This window comes from Erpetoichthys calabaricus, chromosome 7, assembly GCF_900747795.2.
Source record: "Erpetoichthys calabaricus chromosome 7, fErpCal1.3, whole genome shotgun sequence".
Classification (NCBI taxonomy): Eukaryota; Metazoa; Chordata; class Cladistia; order Polypteriformes; family Polypteridae; genus Erpetoichthys; species Erpetoichthys calabaricus.
In genome coordinates this window covers 82,391,786-82,413,350 of record NC_041400.2, presented here as the reverse complement: position 1 = coordinate 82,413,350, position 21,565 = coordinate 82,391,786, and the positions used below count along the sequence as shown (strand labels likewise).

The window sequence follows — 21,565 nt, the reverse complement described above, 5'->3', positions numbered from 1 at the left end:
CGGGCAGACGGTCTTGTATGATAAATAAAAAATCCGGTAACGCGTTAATATTTATATATAAGTCATGATGGTGTGTACACGTTTCATTAGTCTTTTTATCCCATGGTATGATGAACTTGTGCCTTAAAATTAAAAAAAAAAGAACCGGCGCATTTGATACGTATGTTGCCGGTGACGCGGCACACATAGAGCTGTCATTTTCTAACCCAGGAGATCAGGGTTCGCATCCGAGCAGAAGTGCAAATGTAAGACATGTGCTTTTAAATTCTGTATATTATTATGATATGATATGTGATAAATGAAATGGTTAAATGGAATTCTAGGTTTCTTTATAAAATTAACATCTGTTGCTGATCGTTGAGATAAGACGCTTGTACTTGACCCCGGGGACCTAGTAACACATTTTTAAATATGATCAGAAAGATCAAAAATAAATACAAACGTGTCTGCTTATCAGAAAAGGCGATTGAAATGTACCAGGGGTCCTAGGGCTAATAGAACAAGAGACCAAACAGATTCTTCGGCTCTTAATGCACATGTTGAAATTGTAAGGGAATCTGAAAGACAGATGAAAAGGTTTAGAGCTACAGAGCATAACTATGAATTCCGTTTTATCGATTTGGATAGGATTAAGTCATATACACAGGCCATAAACATTGACCATTAAAGTATTCAGGGTCTTTTAGATGCATTATCCCCGAATATTGCACCATGTGACTTTGTTCAATTGCGACTTATTTCCCCGAGTTTGCAAAACAATCTTTATTCCCCAAAAAAGAATCTAGACAGCTTTGACGCCACAGGCTTTTTGAATTACGTGTCTCAGATGCTGCAAAGTAATACAGAGATTATTACAGATTCTTCTCTCCGATTTGTAGTAACCATTGTGAAAAACATGCGTGATGGTGCAAGACTTAGAATTAACACATTACTCTTCAGTAAAATTATTAATACTAAACGACGTCTATTAGTAGATTTCTCATATCGGGGTAATTTATGTTTTGCAGGCGCTGTCATCCGCTTACTCAGTCAGAAAGCCAAACCGGATAGCTGCATTCTGCAAAAAGCTAGACAAATGCATAAACAATTGGGGTTTTCGGGTGACAAGAAAATATCTTTTTCAGATGTAGAAAAATTTGAGCGTCTATTAGATGTTTCTATAAAGGTACTATACATGCATGTGAGTACGTGGAAATACTTCACAACGGGTCCTACGCCTCCAGACTCTAAAGTGATTTTCCTACTCTTACAAAATGAGCATTATTATGGGATTTTAAACGTGAAGAAATTTATCGGGGCTAATTATTTTTGCGAAATTTGCCATGCTGCTTAAGATCGCCATGTTTGTGCCAATACATGCAGGGCCTGCCATGATGCTTCCTGCATTGAAGTAACAGGCTGTTTAATCAGATTCCGGATATGCAAAATCATCTGCCAATCAAACGATTGCCATGAGAGACACCAAAACAAAAAAACATGCCAGTGGAAAGAATACTGTACTAGCTGTCAGTGTTACACAGAGCTTACCCACCGTTGCAAACCGAGGCTATGTCCTCATTGTAAAGAAACAATCACAAGCTGCGACAATCACTTATGTTATATACAACCGTTATTAAAGAGTCCGGTGTCAAAAAAATATATACTTTATGATTTTGAATGTCGGCAAGACACGGGTACACACGAACCGAATTACATATACGCTTTACACATGGATGGTAACACAAGCTGGGAATTTGCCGGAAACGATTGTGCACTGTAAAAAATGAATCATGAGGCTTGTAATTTTCATTAAAAAAATTGATGTAATCATTAAAAATAATGTGCATATTTAATTAAAAAAATAGGTTTTCTGTTTTTCTTATAATATATTGAGAGCATTTCACTACTAAAATTAAGAAATAAATTGTACCTATTTTTTTAAGGAAATGAGTGCAATTTTTAGGCTTAATTTGAGGAACCATTTAGGCTAAAATTTTAAGGAAAAAAGGCTTCATATTTATTTTAAGAGAATTGGTCCAATTACCCGGGTTTGATTGAGTCACCTTCATTTGAATCTCAACGGCAGTGATCAGACGGCGTTTTGAAGGAGCAGACGAACAGTGGAAAATATTAAGAGGTAAGTTATAAGCCCCTTACTAATTTTTACATTTTATTTTGATTTCTTAAATAAGCTCCTCAGGACACCGCTTATTCACGCTAGTACAGGAATTGTTTTACACTTATTTTTGAATCTGAACGACAGTGATCATTTTGGCATGTGAAACAGTGACTATGTTGAACCAGGCGTTTTAAAATAAAGGTTTACAATTATGCGATGTTATTTGATGTGAAAATCTGAACTCGAGCTCATTAGTCATAACTCCTCACATGCACGTGCTGAGGCTATAATGGACACGTTGGTCGCTAAAGCAAAAATAATTATGGCCATGCATCGAGCTTGATAGATGGGGCAGTTTCTATGATTTTACTTAAAAACTTTTAAGAGTGTTGATGTGTTTATATATTCGCTTCAAATTGTAAAGATGTATTAAATTAGCTTTTAATCATTTCACGCAATATATGCATTTTTTTCATTCATCCTCTACGTTAGAGGGCGCCCTCTTAAAAAAAAAAAAACAAGTCACAAACACCATAGAAGCAACACGATGACGTTCCAGGAATTGATATGGACATAACCATGCTTTTGACTAGTTGAAGAATACAAACATCTTTGCAATAATTAAGGCATTATCAGTCTCCACAAAGAGTAAGATATATCTATAGCAATTTACATTTTCTCTTTGATTAATCTATGTAAAATTCGATATGAGTGAAGTTATTTGAACACATTTGAGATTTACTATAATGCAAATTTATTTAAAATTAGTCTTTAACAGTATTTAAAAATGTTTAGACTTGTTTAGCATTATTGGGTGTCTAGGCTTAAACCATTCCAATTTCATGATTTTGGTGATTAGGTTGAATTGTGCCTGACAGTTGCAGAATTTAAAGATCGCTGGCCTGCTCTGTTTGACATTCTCCAGGTAGGGATTTTACATTTTGTCATTAAATACCATCACAGATAATAATGTGGTTGTCAACTGAACATAATTATAATCAGTGTTTGTGTGTTTCATTTTTTAGATTAATGAAGAGTTTAGGAGAATTACTACTCTGCACCTTGAGCCAACATTTATTAAGATGTTGGATTACTACACTCCTAAACTTTTCACAATATTTTCCTGCAAAGGAGGAGCACTCGCACAGATTTTGAAGAAGAAAATGGGTGCCATACAGCAGGTATTTTAATTGGTATTTTTTATTATTATTTGATTGGTATCCATCCATCCATTTTCCAACCCGCTGAATCCGAACACAGAGTCACGGGGGTCTGCTGGAGCCAATCCCAGCCAACACAGGGCACAAGGCAGGAAACAATCCCGGGCAGGGTGCCAACCCTCCACAGGACACACACAAACACAACCGCACACCACCCACACACTAGGGCCAATTTAGAATCGCCAATTCAACTAACCTGCATGTCTTTGGACTGTGGGAGGAAACCGGAGCGCCCGGAGGAAACCCATGCAGACACGGGGAGAACATGCAAACTCCACGCAGGGAGGATCCGGGAAGTGAACCCAGGTCCCCCAACTGCGAGGCAGCAGCGCTACCCACTGCGCCACCGTGCCGCCTTGATTGATATTTGCTTCATTATTATTGGGTACTATTACTAATTTCTACACTTTTGGTGCCTTAGACCTCACATCAAAACATAGAACAGACAAGAGATGTTGTCCTCCGTTGCTTGGTCAATTACTTGGGTGAAAAGGAGGAAGACCTCATCCAGGAGTACAATGTAAGTGTCTAAAACTATTTCAGATATTTATTGTTTTCAGAAAACTGCATTTAGCATTTGTTTTCCTTTACAAAAACAGAAATACATCTTAAACATAAGTATGTTCCTCATGTAAAAAAATTCTTGCACTAGTGTCAGCAATATAAATGAAATAAATTAAACAATGTCAACATTTCTGAAAACATCCTGTCCGCCATTAGCCATAGTATACTTGAGTTTGTTGTAGTGTCAGTCTCCATAGTCCACTGAAACAAGTTTTGGGGAGTTAGTGTTTTACAATGTTACAAAGATATGAACCTAGAAATGGTTTATTGTACTTCCTTGAGGTATCTGCATTTTAAGTTCTTACGAGGAAAAACTTGTTTGAACATCTTACACAAATTAACTACATAAATAACAGATCTTCATAATAAAATATGTTATGTTTGTTTTACAGTATGAAAATGAGGATGTGCAGCAAAGTCTACTGCAGCAGGTAATGAAAATTGCTGTCTGCAAGAAGGATGACCAGGAGGACTTTAGCATTGTCTTGGAGGGTGTGCAAGTCATGACTGGCTTGGGAAATCTGACTAGAGCCTGCACAATTCTTCTTGGATTCACATATGCACTAAACCTCACCTATCCCAAACAACTGAGGAACACGTTTGAGGCCTTTCAGAAGCTCTTCTTGGAACTGGATGTTTGCAGGTTTTCCCCCAAATTACAATCTCTCAAAAACAAACTTGTGTATTAGATTGTGAGAGACACATTCCATTGTTACCAAGTTTTGGTGAAAATGCCCAGGTTGAGGTTTGAGATTGTTCTGCAGCTTGTTCTACAACAGTTTATCTGGTTTGATGTTAAACAGTTGATTTCAATGACATAAATTGTGAGTTACAAACTGTTTTACAAATTGTTTTTGTTTTTTCTTAAAAATGCTGTAAATGTTATATACACTATTTTACAAAGTGTTTAATATTTTGATACCAGTGTAACATGGAATAAAAGCATGTTTAACACCAAAATGCATTATGTATTCATTTCATTATAAAATGTTTTTTATATTATTAAGTAATTTTCCTTAATACATATGAGTACATTTTGTTTTATGTGATTAAACTAAAAACAATTATTCCACTAATAATGCTAAAATCATCATGTCTCTGGCTAAATAATTTGGGATGCTTTACATGATTTATTCAAGTAAATTCTTCTAAAAAAATCAAGCCTTAAAAACTGCTTAAAAATAATATGTGCAATATTGTTACCATATTTTTTTAAGTAGATAGCACATAAGATTTTTTACAGTGTGTTGAAAGATTTATATCAACGTTTATAGATAGTAAGTTTAAGAATTACACTTTTATTGCACACAATGCAAAATCCTATGAAAGTTATTTTGTAATTAGACAATTAATAAAAGAAAAAATGAAAATGGATTTGTTAACGATCGGTGGAAAAATCATGTCGATAACAGTGAAAGGTTTAAACATCAGATTCATAGACTCTTTGAACTTTTTAGTATCAAAATTGTCTAAATAACCGCAGGCTTTGGGTTTTAAAGGGGCTAAAGGATACTTTCCTCATTTTTTTAACACGATTGAGAACCAAAATTATGTCGGGCCTAGACCGGCTGTAGAATTTTATGGTGCGGAAAGTATGATGCCAGACGAAAAAAAAGAATTTCTTTTATAGTATTCTAATCACAAGAATGACGCATTTGATTTTCAAAAGGAATTAAAAATGTACTGTCGCTTAGATGTAGAGATTCTAAGGTCGGCTTGTATTTTGTTCAGACAAGAGGTTATGGAGATCACCAAAACGACACAGGTGTATTTAGACGAGCAGTTTCAGATCAAATACAAAATATTATCGATTGATCCTTTCAATATGTTACTTTAGAGAGTGTTTGTATGGCAATGTTTAGACTTAAATTTTTGCGTGAGCAAACCATAGCTTTGCTATTACAAGACAGTTATCACAAAATACAGAAGCGCCACTCTACACCGGCTATTCAATGGCTCATGTATTTAGAGGCCGAAGATAAACTAGATATTCGGCACGCGCTAAAACCCGGAGGTGAAATGCGTATTGGAAAATATTATCTAGACGGGTTTGCCGAAAATAACGGCATAAAGATGGCATTTGAATTTAACGGTTGCTTTTTCCACGGGTGTAATATCTGTTATAATGAAAAATCATGGAATAGTGTAACAAACACATCATTCGGTTCGCTTTATTCAAGAACTATGGAAAAAGTTCACTACTTAAAAATGCAGGGTTTTCAGGTGCATCAAATCTGGGAACATAATTGGCGACAAATGGTTCGTGAAAACATCCGTGTGCAGAATTTCCTGAAAACCGCACGACTCCCAGAGGCTTTGAACCCTCGGGAATCTCTCTTTGGCGGCCGAACAAATGCAGCACGTTTATATTACAAGGTTTGCGCTGGTGAAAAAATCCATTACTATGATTTTACGAGTTTATATCCATATGTGAATACAACCAAAAGATATCCAATCGGTCATCCAAAAATTATTTATGAGGACTTTGGACCGTTAGAAACGTTTTTCGGATTAGCCTGGGTGAGGGTGTATCCACCCAGAAATCTTCTATTCCCTGTTTTGCCATGCAAAATAAACAAAAAATTATATTTTACGCTTTGTCACACTTGTGCTGTGTAACAGCAGCAGAGCCCCTGCACACACTCTCACGAGGAAAGAGCGATTACCGGTTGCTGGACAACACCGGAATTGTTTGCAGCCGTACAGCAGGGTTACACAATTGAAAGCATTTATGAGATATGGCACTTTGAACAAAGCTCTACTGAACTTTTTTCAAAGTATATTAATGCCCATTTAAAAGCTAAGCAAGAATCTTCGGGTTATCCTGAGAGCTGTCTAAACACAGAACAGTGTAAACAGTATGTGTCCATGTTTTATGAAAAGGAAGGTGTACAATTAAGCGAGCACCTGATTAAAAAAAATCCGGCCCGAAGACAGATTGCAAAACTTTTTTTAAATTCCTTGTGGGGTAAGTTTGCACAAAGACCTAATTTGCCACGGACATCTGTAGTTTCGGATCCGGAAACACTGTTTGAATTACTTTTCGCTCCAAACTATGAGGTATCTACTTGTGATTTTATCGATGATGAATGTGCGTGTGTGACTTGGACATATGATAAAGATCGTTACAGTACACCTTCCAATGTTAACATTTTTATTGCGAGTTTTACTACAGCTTATGCAAGATTAGAATTGTATAATCTTTTAAACAAACTAAACGAAAGAATACTATACTATGACACGGATTCAATTCTTTATGTATTTCCAGAGCAAACGAGTGGGACCCAGAAACCGGTTGCTATTTAGGAGAATTGACGAGCGAGCTTCCAACAAATGAATACATTACAGAATTTGTAAGCAGTGGCCCGAAAAGTTATGCTTACAAGTTAACCAATGGTGAAACCTGTCTAAACGTTAAAGGTATAACATTGAATGTTAAGAACTGTGAAAAGGTGAATTTTTAAAGCTTGAAAGAACTGGTTTTTGAGTATGCAGAAAATATAAATGGGTGTTCACAACATAAAAATATTAAAATCGAAGATATTGGCATTGTCAGGGTGAAACGCAACTGGCAAATAGAAACCAGAAAAATAAAAAAAAAACACAAGTTGTATATGACAAGCGTGTATTAACTAAACATTTTACGTCGTTACCTTTTGGCTATTGATACTGAGAAAAAAAATAATAATAGTAAAATAAAATAATAATGGACATTCGTTTACAACACCCATTTTCCTGTATCTTAAGTGGGCCGAGCAACTATGGGAAATCTTTTTTTGTGAAAACATTGTTAGAATCCGGGACGGAGATGATGTCTCACAAACCTCAAAATATCCTGTATTGTTATTCCGTTTGGCAACCTCTCTATACAGAATTGATGAAAAAATTTAGATGTATAAAATTTATTGAAGGTCTCCCGGACTCTCTAAATGACGACACGTTGTTGCCCCGTGCTAAGATAAACTTAGTGGTTGTCGATGACCTCATGCAATCTGCCTGTAAAAGTAATGAGTTGGAATTGGCATTCACAGAGTATGTTCATCATAGAAATCTGAGCGTAATCTATATTGTGCAGAATCTTTTTTGCCAGGGAAAACAGAGCCGTACTATAGCTTTAAATGCAAAATACATTATTTTGTTTAAGAACCCCAGTGACAGTCAACAGATATCAATATTGGCCCGTCAGATGTACCCCAGAAGGTGGCACTACTTCCTGGAAGCTTATGAGGATGCAACTAAGTCAGCCTTTGGCTTTCTACTGGTAGATTTAAATACTAATACGCCCGACGAGTTTTGTCTCAGAGCATCCATATACCCGTCGCAGCGCCCGGTGGCTTACGTGTTTAAAAACCCAAAGGATAAAAAAATGTGATTTTATTGGCCCCTGTGTCATTTTATAAAAGACATCATCCCGAACACCATGTCCTCCAGGATTAAACGAAATTTACAACTCATGCAATTGCTTATAAAGGCAAAACCAAAGCAGAGAAAGTCCAGTTTGTGTGCAGCTTCTGATGATTTAATTCTGGCTATTTGTGAAATTGCACTAAATGCAATTAAGGGTAGCCTACCATTAAATTCCAGACAGATCGGCATTCTTAAAAAGAAACGCATTATTATAAAAAATCTGAGCAATAAAAAAGTTGCCATTAAACGAAAGAAACGTATTATAAATCAGTCTGGTGGATTTATCGGCCAACTACTTGGCATAGCGATTCCTTTACTCACCGGTCTAATTGCAAATCAGTAAAATGGAGCACGCTGAGAAAATGTACCTTGTACCAGAAAAACAACTGGAGCAGATCAAAACATATGCCGGTGAAGAAACAGATATGACAAGAAACACTATGCAAACGCTTGACCATGAGATGAGAAGTATTTTACAAAATAGTGCCCTATCATCGAATGAAAAACTGGAACTGTATTTTCATACTTTGCAGCGCTATCTGAGTCTATTGAGACAACGGGAATCACAGAAGTCTACATTGACTCTCATCCTACCAGAAACTGAAGCGCCACACCAGACCCCCTCGTTGCAACCGACCACAGCCAGGGTTGATATTGTCATAAGAGACGTTTTGGATGCCGTCTCTCAGAGACACCGTAAAAATACGGAAATGCTAATTCGGAAAATGACACAAAACTCGACCACAACGTCCTGGAATGAAAGAGGAGAATTTTTATATAAAGGCACAGCCGTTATTGGCACAAATATGGTTGATCTGATCAAGTTCGCCACGCAGACAGGGACACTAAATAAGAGTGGAAAACCAAAAGGTTGGGATTTATTCTTTAACGCTATGGCCGAAATTAACGTGCCCGGGTCCATTTTTCCGAACTTGGGTGTTCGGGCTTTATTTCAAGAGATTAAAAATGACCCCAATGCGCTTCAAACCAGCAGTAAACAGCTTCGTCCACCTGTATCACGTGATTTTCCAACAATGCAGGACAGGGCCTCTGCTCCTCTAGCTGAAACACCCAGGCTGGTTAGACAGATCAGAAAACGCCCAGTCTTTAGAAAAAGTCAACTATTAAAAAAACACACATGGCTCACAGTATGAATAAAAGTGTTTTAAAAATAAATGTAGAAAAATAGTGTTTTAATATGGCTGTTTATTAGTATGTATTATTGCTATTATTGTTATTATCATTTAGATCATTTTGTTTGTTTGATTGTATCATGAAGCTGTGAAAATACTTTTACACCCTGTATTAAGGCTTTGAAAGATAAGGAAGCTGCTTATATTATATACAGTTTTATTAGTGTGTATTATCACTATTATTTTCATTTAGATGATTTCGTTTGTTTGATTGTATCATGATTCTGTTAACTGTGTGAAAAATGCTTTTACACCTTGTGTTATTACCGTGTGAACATTTAGATAGATAGATAGATACTTTATTAATCCCAATGGGAAATTCACAATTCACATTTTAAAATAAATAAATAAATAAATAAATAATATATATATATATATATATATATATATATATATATATATATATATATATATATATATGGGCGGCACGGTGGCGCAGTGGGTATCGCTGCTGCCTCGCAGTTGAGGGACCTGGGTTTGCTTCCCGGGTCCTCCCTGCGTGGAGTTTGCATGTTCTCCCCGTGTCTGTGTGGGTTTCCTCCGGGCGCTCCGGTTTCCTCCCACAGTCCAAAGACATGCAGGTTAGGTGGATTGGCGATTCTAAATTGGCCCTAGTGTGTGCTTGGTGTGTGGGTGTGTTTGTGTGTGTCCTGCGGTGGGTTGGCACCCTGCCCGGGATTGTTTCCTGCCTTGTGCCCTGTGTTGGCTGGGATTGGCTCCAGCAGACCCCCGTGACCCTGTGTTCAGATTCAGAGGGTTAGACAATGGATGGATGGATATATATATATATACAAACAGACCCTATTATTTTTTTATCTGTCTGATTATTGGATTATTCACTATAATGACCACAGACACGTTTTATGTGGGTTAATATCTCATTTATTTATTTATTTTCAAATAACGAGATACAGATAGTTGCAACATCTTTTTTTTTTCTGCATATAATATTTTGCATATAATGTTTTGCATATAATATTCAGCAAAAGCAAACACACGACTGACTTATTTCTGATTTCTGGGTAAACATATCCAGTTTCATATTTTCAGTTTGTCCCCTTTTTATTTGATGAAAATATCTAACAACCATCTGGTCATTTAGACGAACATCTCCTGGGTACAAGTCCAATATTTGGTTCATGGTAACCACAACTGGTTGAGAAAAACTCCTGTAACTGAATACTGTTATAAGTGATGCAGTTAGCATTAATCTTCAAAAATTTCATAATAACTTTGGGAAATATTTCAGAATCTGGGGGGATTCCATACGAGTCAAAAAATTCAGCTTTTCCATGATTTGCAAGGTAAATGTCAATCCAGTGCTTTCCGGGTTTATCATGGGGATCTGTGTGTACGATCATAAACAGAGGTCTGGCAACCAACTTCTCCATGGGCAGTTGATCTGAAGGGAATACATCCAGAAAATGGATGCGTGTCAATGGCCCAGATGCAAGGGCAGTCCTGAGCTGCTCAGTGTCCAGAGGCTGCATGTCTGAACATGACTATGGTTTAACTGTAGTCGTAAATAACTTGCCGACGCATGTTAATTTCAATGATGTTGTCAAAAACTGCATACACAATCATATTCACTGTATCTTGCAGCGGTTGAGCAAATCTTATTTCGGCCCTGAGGTTGCCTGTTTTGATGAGTGAATAGTGTCCTGTTGATTCCATATCAGGGCTTAGGTTGAATGCAAAAAGTGAATAGCCTTTAGCAAACTCTTCACGATCAACTAACAGGGCCTTATCTTTCATCCTCTTGTCAGCGGTCTCCACCAGTTGAAAATATTCTCTGACACAGTGTCCATTACCAAAATCAGGCTGCAGAGGCTTGCTGGGTATCTGCTCTCCATCCAGGTAAAGAGCCATGAAGTTGATGTTGTTATGTTTAAAATTAAAGGGGTTGTGTGTAAAGTTGCCACTGAAAGCTGCATTGTCAACAAATCCCAAAACAACCAATTTTGGCAGCTGTCCCAGAAACAGGTTTTCCTGGTTGCAGACACGACTACCGGTAGGTATGCTGAACACTTGCATTTGAACCCGGTCGATTGGGTATTTTGCGTTGCTGGTCATCAAGGCCTCAGCATGACCCAGTCTGACTGCTGGATTGACTTGAACTCTTTTCACAAATAATGATGCTGATAATATGTTGACCTTAAATTCATCACCATTGCTCATCAGACAAAAGTCATCCTTATTTCGCACCAACTTTATTTTTACATCAACCCCATTAATTAATAATTTCTCTTGAAAGAAGAGATCTGCATGGATGTGACCCAATAAGTCAACCCTGTGGCTTCTGGACGTGTAAGCAGCCCTTTTATTGAACCCCAAATTTGGGCCATCCAGTGCAGTGGCTTCGTGGTGACCGGGTGTGTCTTTATAGAACAGTCCAGCTGAAAACTGTGTTTTCAGGGTCTCGTCTCCGTAATTTAGTACGGTTTCGATAAACGCTCGATATGGGTAACAGTTATTGCTCTGGCTGATCAATCTGTCCCCGATGGTGATGTCCACCTGACTGAACAAAGAAGCAATCGGGTAGTTTACAAGGGCAACACGTGAATCGGCGGCCAGAGTTGTTCCATCATTTTTATGTATTTTACAGCTTAAGTAGAGGAGTGTGTTGTTGAGGTCCAGGTATTGATCATTTCCGGCAATCGAAAAGTCAAGTGGAGCACTTTCTGACAATGCTGTGAGAGGCGGCACTTCGACATAGTAGCTTTTTTCAATGCTGGTTTGTGTTGGTGACAGCTGAAATACGTCCAGTTCCAATTTTGCACATTCATCTGACGCACAGTGTACAAAGGCCATGTTTAGAATATATAACTAGAATTTTGCTTAGTTCTGGATGTTCTCTTGGTTGACTTTCTTTTTCTTTTGACAGAGTGTCGAGCTTTTTTCCTCTTTGCTCTCTTCCTGGGCCGTGCAGGTGGCCCGAGCAGTGCTAGATGGGGTGTGTGTCATTTTCTTTTAACACCTCTCTTTATAACAATCATACCAGAACCTTCTTGTTGGGGTGTTGCAACTTTATTTGTTACAGCACCTGCCACGTGACTCATGACATCATTAGCAATGCTTTTCGCTGCAGACTTGACATGAGGTTTAGCAATTTCTAGCCCACGCCTAAACAGAGGCACTGCTTTTCTGAAGAAAGCTTTAAAAATACCACCAATACCACCACCGTACTGGACAGGGAGACCATGAAATCCTGGTAGACCATTGCCAGCTTGTATCTTGTAATAAGATGCGTAGGTGCGTGGATCTCCATAGTTTTTTGTTACAAGCATGTTTAAAAATTGATAGATCTTGCTGGACGAAAATGCAACTTGATTATTACTTTACCATACTGGAACGGAACTGGTTTATTCTGGTCCGTCTTAATTTCAATCCTTATAGTATTGAAGCTTTGCACGGCGAGAGGTAGGTAGTGTGGCTTTTCAAAAAATATGGTGACATTTGCACCGTCTTCACCTTTTATGTTTACACATCTCAGTAACGGCGCATGCGTATCTCCAACAAGTTGTGGTTCGATAATATCTGTGTACACGAACATGGTGGAAAAACCACCTGTGATATCTGCGAGTTAGGTGACTTGTGAGACGGCTTATCATGATCAAACCCGAGAATGTAAGACAGCTCCCCGAACACTTGGAGCAAAATGCTTTTATCACTAATCAGGCGAACGGTTCTACTGGCAGGATTGTATTTAAGTATTGCCTTAGGTGATGACGGGTTGGTATTAATGACATGATTCATTTCCGACAACAATGCTTCAATATTCCTGAAATAGCCTTTGTTTAAAGTGTATGTCCATTTTGTTGATCTTGTTTCCTCATTCATTAGCGTAAATTGTGTTGGTTGAGTGATGGAATTGAACGTTTTTGGGTATGTCAGTTCCACCAATGCCACTTCCCAGTCTCTGGACAGTTCTATTGTCTTGGCTAGCTGAACGGTGAATGATGCTATCGTGTTGTTGGGAAAAGTCCAGGCCGATGAATTACTCGGCAGTGTCACATAAAAGCCATTTCTGAATGTAGACATTTTTTTTTCTTGCTTTGTCAACTCCTTATGTCTTTCACTTCTGAAGCCTTGACCCAACTGTTAAATTTCTTGTCCCAGCAAAGCCATTTTACCAATACATGCTTGTTTCTACCACGCCCACGACTGGCTAGAATTTTCTGGATGCGGTACACCTGGTTAGCATTGGGGTTTATTTTTTGTAACTCTTCTGCATAAAACGACCCTTGAATTTCATCACCTGCATAATCTTTTAGTTTATAGACAGGTTTGATCCATTTAAAACAATCCACGATAATAAATATTTCATCTGTAAACGACTGCTCATAGCCTTTTTCGAATACACCTTTTAATTTTGAAACACGGACATGATCCCCTATTTTCAAAGTGCACGGAGTAGATTTTCTTTGCCCTGACTTGCCATAGACTGTTTTCCAAACACTCAGAGCATTTTCTGGAGTCACATCTACAGGGCTTGTTTTAATCGTGGCGTGAAAACTGTGGTTATAACTCTTCAGAAAGTCTGACAGGACATCTATATACCGAAAAGTATTGGCATATGTAAAATATTTCCACATTTTGGACTTTAAGGTTCTATTGAACCGTTCTACTATGCTGGCCTTTTCATCGCTGTTCGTGACAAAATGTACAATATTGTTCTGTTTTAGTACTTTTTGGACCAATGTGTTATGAAATTCTTTGCCTTGATCTGTCTGTAGCTTCTTAGGAACTCGGCCCTGTCTAAAGGTTAAACTAAAACCCCGAGAAACTTCTTTCCCTGTCTTGGCCTTTGATGGCACAGCCCAAGCATATTTTGACAGCACATCGATACACGTGAGGATAAATTTATATCCATCATTGAATCTTGAGTAATAAGACATCTCTACTAAATCGGCTTGCCACTGGTCATCGACCGTTGAAATAATTGTTCTGTTTCTCTTGAACCTAAGCCGTGCTGGTTTGTACACGCTGTAAGTGTATTGACCAGTCATCCATTCCAACACATTTTTTCGCTTAACATTTTTCCGACGACTTGATACATTTCTCAAGAAGCTGTTAATACCACCGAAACTGCCAGGCTCCTTGGGTGTGTAATAGAGTCTCTGTAAAGTTTTCTTTTCCATCCTTCTGCAGGGGTCTGTCGCTCAAGCTCTCTGTACACTCCGTACAGACACCCCGGCGCTGTAAGCAGATAAGAGCAGGCTCACTCAAGCTCTCTGTACACACCCGGCGCTGTGCGCAGCCACGAGCAGGATGCCTGCTCTGCCCAAAATCGCTGACTTACCTTTTGACACCTTACAGGGGCCCCGAAGGACCGGTTCGGATCACAAAGATGAACAGACCCAGTTTTTAGGATCAAGGCTATGAGCAGCCAACCATTTTCCATACGCACGACTTACAAAAGCCCGATGCCGGTCAAACAGCGCACCCGACAACAGGCAGAGATCAGAGCGCAGGGAAACACCCAAATTAACTCAGGTGGCATACGGTGGGTACCGGAAATGCCAAGGGGGGCGGGACAAACACCTGTCAAAAATTTATGATGGATAAAAGTGACGCTCCTTTACTACTTCTGTATGTTTTGGTGTTTCATCCAGGGTACATTGTAGTTCTACCTACTGGTTTTACTATAGGTTACCAGTAGCTACCTTAAAGCACAAACCAATTAAGGTGATAGGTGGCCAGGCATGGTATTTGTACTGCTTTTGTTATTTTAAGGCACTGATGTACTCTAAATGCATGTTTTAAAATTTAATATATAAAGCACAAGGAGATTACAAAGCACAATAATTCACCACTCCCAAACACATTCAATTCAGATGCAAAGAACTGTGGGTTACCCTGCCTTTATAAGATTGAGACCAGTCCCTTTCAGTGATAGGCAGGTGACAGCAGTAGGAGGAACCCTGGCTGAAATATAATATCACCCTTGGATTTTGTGATTGCTATTGAAGCACTAGCTATCCATCGCTGTCAGCAGTCACAGATAAAATTAATCATAAGAGAAGGGTTTTGTAGAAATATCTATTTATCCCAATAGAATTGCACTTTGTATCTCAGACTCATACTTACATTTCCCAATAGTGTTAGGTTTACTTAACACTAAGTTTCATAAGATCCATAGATGCAAAATTAGTTTGAAAAGACTGTGGTATCTCCCCTGAATTATTCTGTATGCCAGACCATGCTGGATTACATGTTACTGATTTTATCACAAGAATTTAAATACATGGAACTTATTATCACAAGCAAACAAAAATATCTCTTTGAACATAATTTTAGTAATGCAATGTAGAGAAAAGCCAAGCAAAATGACACCTTTTATTGGCTAACTAGAAAGATTACAATATGCAAGCTTTCAAGATGTAATCTTGCCTGAAGAAGGGGGCCTGAGTTGCCTCGAAAGCTTGCATATTGTAATCTTTCTAGTTAGCCAATAAAAGGTGTCATTTTGCTTGGCTTTTTCTCTACATTCATAATGGCTAACACGGTACAACACCCTAGTACTACAGTAATGCAATGGAAACCATTAAATACAATTATTAATTCTTACTTTAGCTGAGAATTAATATTTTCAAAATGATTATCCTTACAAAGCTAATACATACAGTATCTTTTAGAGCACCCATATATGCACAATACATCCTTTGTTAAGAATTTAGCTTCAATTGTAATCCCAATTTATCTGGAATTGAAAGTGGCCAAAAATTAAAAAGGTAACTCTAGAAAGGGCTAAAGTTGAAAGTAGTATGATACTACCAAACTTTCAGTACTGTTCCTGGGAAGCAAATATTGATATAAATTTTTAAAATTTCAAGAAGTCCCAAAACCACACCTGACTGCTTGGCTATGGAAAGGAAATCTTGCTCAATATCCAATCTGTATGCTTTACTCTTTGCTCCAATCAGCACTAATTTCATTGATTGATTTACCAGCAACCTGAGAGTGCATTTATTAAATACTATCCAAAATATCTGGCATTGTCCAGGTATATATACAAAATGGATTAAGGTAAGAAAGCAAATCTTTATGGGTTTTTTAAATGTTGACATTCTTGTCAATGCTGTCTGAAATGCACATGTGCAAATAAAGGATCGTTCTGCATTTTCATCTGTTCTCCAAGAATGACTTCTTTGAAAATAGAGGAAAGTTTTTTCCACAATATAACCTGGCAAGTGGGTAGGAGAAAAAGAGGCTCGAGTTTCCAGAAAGCAGGGCAGTGCTCTGAGAACTGACACAAAAGTGGTATCTCTTTAAGGTAAGCATTTTTGCTATTAAATTGTGTCAGTTTCATGGGGATTTCAACCTGCCAATGGAGATGTGGTCAGAAGATTCTCTTTTTGAACTAAAAATTGCGGAAAGAACAGAGAAGGTGCAAAATGGATGGATCCATTGAGGGATTATTATGAATAAGTTTGTAAGTGACGGAAAGCCTATAGAGTACTTATAGGTTGCTATGTTACTGCCCAATATAGTAGAAGTGTAATATTGGGGGGACCCAGTAAGTAGATGAAAGTCCTCAAAGTACCATCTCGATATAGGCTTATTCTTCTAGTAAACCTAGTGAGGGGCGGAGTTAGAAACAAAAAAAAAATCCCATTTTAATCCTGCTCCAGTGGGTTACTTGGGTCATCGGTTCATATTTATAAGGTGGAATAGATTAACACTTGGCCTAGGTGAAAGGCCGCCTTACTGAATTATACTGCAGAATTCACTTGGAGTGAGTGGAGAGTACCGCTCTGATGTGAAGGTTTAGGGTTGTGCAGGTATTTTTGGTAACAGCTATTGTAATAATAGATTACTCAGGACATGCTCCGATAAGCGGAAACCAGCATTATGAATGTTTAGTTCAAGACGAGACAGCACATTTTGGTGAGGTTATCTCGGGATAGTGGATGCTGGCCTAGGGATTGACTGGTTACTACAAAAAGAACCAACTCATTTTGTATAAGGTTATCCCTAGGAGGCTCCAGGAAGAGTGTTGAATGGCCTTAGCTGAACAACGCTTTGGCAGAGATGACAAGGAACCATTCAATTAAGGACAGCAGAATTAATAGGTCACTTATAGGAGGAGAGTAGATTTAGTAAAAAAAAAAAAAACACTGAAAAGGTTCTTTGTATTTATACATGTGTTTCTAAGAAGAAGAATATGACTTGTAAGATTTTTGTCATTGGTATAGATTGTATGGTTCTCTCTTTGTGTGGCAGAATGGGCAGTGTGGAGCTGCTCTTTGCTGGAATCCACAGCAGCGATCGAGGTAATCAGAGGTTGTTGTATGTTTGCTCATTTGTCCAGATTGGTAAAGTTAATGAGAGAGAGCAGTTAACTCGATCTTCTTCATTAAAACCTGCTTCTGTCTGTTTCTTTTTGTACATTGATTTGTAAATACATAGATGTATTAACATGCAGTGAATTGAAAGAAAGTAAATGTGTGATTTTTACAACTGATATATTGTATTGTGTAAATTGAGGTCATAGGTCTGGAAAAAACAGTAAAAAGTCTACTGTATGTAGAGCAAAAGATAAGTCTTAAATTTGAGAATGAATGTATTTAAGTGGGGCAGTACGGTCGCACAGTGGTATCGCTGCTGCCTCGCAGTAAGGAGACGTGGGTTCGCTTCTCGGGTCCTCCCTGTGTGGAGTTTGCATGTTCTCCCCGTGTCTGCATGGGTTTCTTCCGGGTGCTCCGGTTTCCTCCCACTGTCCAAAGACATGCAAGTTAGGTGCATTGGTGATCCTAAATAGTCCCTAGTGTGTGCTTGGTGTGTGTGTGTGTGTGTGTGTGTGTGCGGGTGTGTGTGTGTGTGTGTGTGCGCTGGCGCCCTGCCCGGGGATTTGTTCCTGCCTTGCACCCTGTGTTGGCTAGGATTGGCTCCAGCAGACCCCCGTGACCCTGAGTTAGGATGTAGCGGGTTGGAAAATGGCGGACTGACTGTATTTAAGTGGTATAAATAGAGTAATGGCCTATGGCCGAAAGAAGGTTCAGGATGCAAAGATGTTGTGGTGATATTGATGGCTAGTGTTCAGAACATGAGAGGAAGCGGACTGATGGTGGAGTAGGAAGTATGACGAGATTGAAGATACTATTAACATACTATAATGACCCTGCTTAAAATAAATATTAAAAAAAAAAAGAATTAAATACGCTGCAAAGTTGCACAAGTGAGGGAAGAGCGCAAGCGAGAGACTGAAAGTTGTAAGAGAAATCGAGAGGATGTATGAAAGGTAAAAAGTAATGCTTTAGTTATTATAGATTGTTGAGGGAAAATGTTGCAAGTGATTAGAATGTTGTGAAAGATTACTTGGTGTGTTTTAAAATGCTGTTCTATGACTAAGAAATGACGTGTGAATGGGACTTCATTGTCTGAAATGTATTAATATTAAAATTAATGTTCAGAGTGTCTGCTAAAAATATATTGTGAACACAAATTTTGAAAAATCTAATATAAATTTTCATTTCCCATCAAGCCGTGCACTGTGACTCCTCTTGATGATATCCAGAGTACCCTGCCAGGTGAAAGACGTCATTCTGGGAACACTGGTAACACCAACAAAACCCTCAGAAACCTTCAGGGTCTAGTCACGGAAGGTCTCCCACATCACATTAGGATCAGCAGTCACACCCAAGTCCATAAGTTCCTCACACAAACTGTGTGCAAACTCGCCAGAAACAGCCTGATCATGGAGCCTGGCCAGGTCCAGCCTCATTTTCCTACTAGGTGGTAGCCAACTGGACCTAAGCTGGATCTTCAGAGCAGCAACAACAAGTCTGTGGTCTCAATTCACAAACTGAGCACTTCTCTAGACCCTGCAATTTTGTAAGAGCCTCCACAAGGACTTGTTCGATCTCCTTTACCTCACAACCAGTATGTATTAGAGTACCAAGTCCAGCAATGCGGCTCAGGGCGCTGGAACCAGCATCCAGAGATCCACAGCCCCTGATCTTTCACAAAGTCAAGGAACATGGAGCCACTTTCACCACAGTCACCAGATCCATGGGGACCGAGACAATCCTCATAGCCAGCCCAGTCAGTGCCGGTGGCTGCATTGAAGTCACCCATGACCAGAGGAGTGTCACCTCGTAGGCACACATCAACTGCCGAGCGAAGTTGCGAATAAAATGTCTCCTTCACCAAGATATCACTCACCGCAGTTGGAGCATATACTGAGACAACAGACAAGAAACCTAGAGAGTGCCTTAATCTGAGTCTCATAATACGCTCGTTGAAAGGAGAGACATCAGACACCCTTGGAAGGAGCTGATCTGCTACAGCAACAACTATTCCCTGAGTATGACAACCAACAGAGCAAAATGACCAATAAAAGGTGTACCCATCTACAGAGATCTGGACAGTCCCAGCAATCTTTGCTTCCATTTCCAACTGACTGGAAAACAGGACTTGTTGTCCCTACCTGGAAAGGGAAGAGTGGTCTGCCTTCGACCGCATTCTGGCGCTGAGGGTTCTCATGGAGTGCAAACGCAGATATCGGCAGAGATTCTTTGCAGTCTTTGATGATTTTCATAAAGCGTTCGACTCAGCTGATCAAGATGCCCTGTGGAACATTCTGTGACTTTGCATGATCCCCTTAAGTTTGCAGGATATGGCTGGCCTGTATACTGGTACTGTGAGTGCTGTGCAAAGTGAAGGCAGAACCTCTGCATTTTTCCCAGTTGATTCTGGGGTTTGTCAGGGTTGTGTCCTTGCTCCCACTCTGTTCAATGTTTGCATGGATTGGGTGTTGGGCAAGGTCATGGGATCCAGTGGCTGTGGGGCATCTGTTGGTGAAAAAAGGTTCACTGATCTTGACTTTGCTGATGATGCTGTATTCTTTGCGGAGTCAATGGTGGCTCTGATCGTGGCTCTTAAGGGACTGAGTGAGGAGTCTGAGTGTCTGGGCTTGCGTTGTGTCCTGGATAAAAACCAAGATCTAGGCCCTTAATGGACCCCTTAGGCACAGCCAACAACAGTGTGTTTGTCCTTGTCGAGAGGTTTACTTACCTCAGCAGTGACATTCATGTATCTGGTGATTCTTCCTATGAAGTAAGTAGACAGATTGGGAGAGCATGGCGGGTCATCAAGTCGCTGGAAAGGGTGTGTGGCGCTCCTGATATCTATGCCAAAAGACAAAAGTCCAAATCTTTGGAGTCCTGGTGCTTCCTGTCTTGCTATATTGTTGCGAGATTTGGACGCTATCCAGTGACCTGAGACAAAGACTGGACTCCATCGGTACTGTGTCTCCTTGGAGAATCGTTGGGTACTGCTGATTTGACTTTATGTCGAATGAGCAGTTGCTCATGGAGTCCCAAATGAGGCACATTACCTGCATTGTGAGGGAGCATCAGTTATGGCACTATGGCCATGTGGCGCGATTCCCCAAAGGTGATCCAGTTCTCAGCTCTCATTGTTGAGAGCTTGTTGAGAGCTTGGTTGTACCAAGCCAAGGGGACGACCACGTAACACCTGGCTGCAGCAGATAGAGGTGGGACTGGACCGCGTGTCTGCCTTGGGGTTGAGGCGAACCAAAATCCTGAGATGTTCCATCATGTGGTGGGTGTGGCAACATGCTGCACCAGTGCATTCACCCCAACATGACCTGACCTAATATAAATTTCAAGGGCTCTTTGTAAATCTGGGTTAAATGAGTTTTGAACATGTGTAATATTTGGCAAAATGAAAATGTTTTCACTTCTTGCTTATAAAAATGTTTATAAATATGCAAAACATCTTTTCATGAGACCCTGATAAAATCTTAAGTGAAAATGTTCTTTTGATAATTATAAAATATAACGGGGCGGCACGGTGGCGCAGTGGGTAGCGCTGCTGCCTCGCAGTTGGGACACCTGGGGACCTGGGTTCGATTCCGGGTCCTCCCTGCGTGGAGTTTGCATGTTCTCCCCCGTGTCTGCGTGGGTTTCCTCCGGGCGCTCGGTTTCCTCCCACAGTCCAAAGACATGCAGGTTAGGTGGATTGGTGATTCTAAATTGGCCCTAGTGTGTTGCTTGGTGTGTGGTTGTGTTGGTGTGTGTCCTGCGGTGGGTTGGCACCCTGCCCGGGATTGGTTC

At 39.5% G+C, this 21,565-nt stretch overlaps 1 protein-coding gene across 1 annotated transcript; it reads right to left on the bottom strand.

The window, feature by feature from the left end:
* Positions 1-10,991: 10,991 nt before the first annotated feature.
* LOC114655036 (uncharacterized protein F54H12.2-like) lies at positions 10,992-12,293 on the bottom strand. Its single transcript, XM_028805945.2, has one exon. It carries the CDS (start codon positions 12,291-12,293, stop codon positions 10,992-10,994), a length of 1,302 nt encoding a protein of 433 aa, XP_028661778.1.
* Between the last annotated feature and the right edge of the window lie 9,272 nt (positions 12,294-21,565).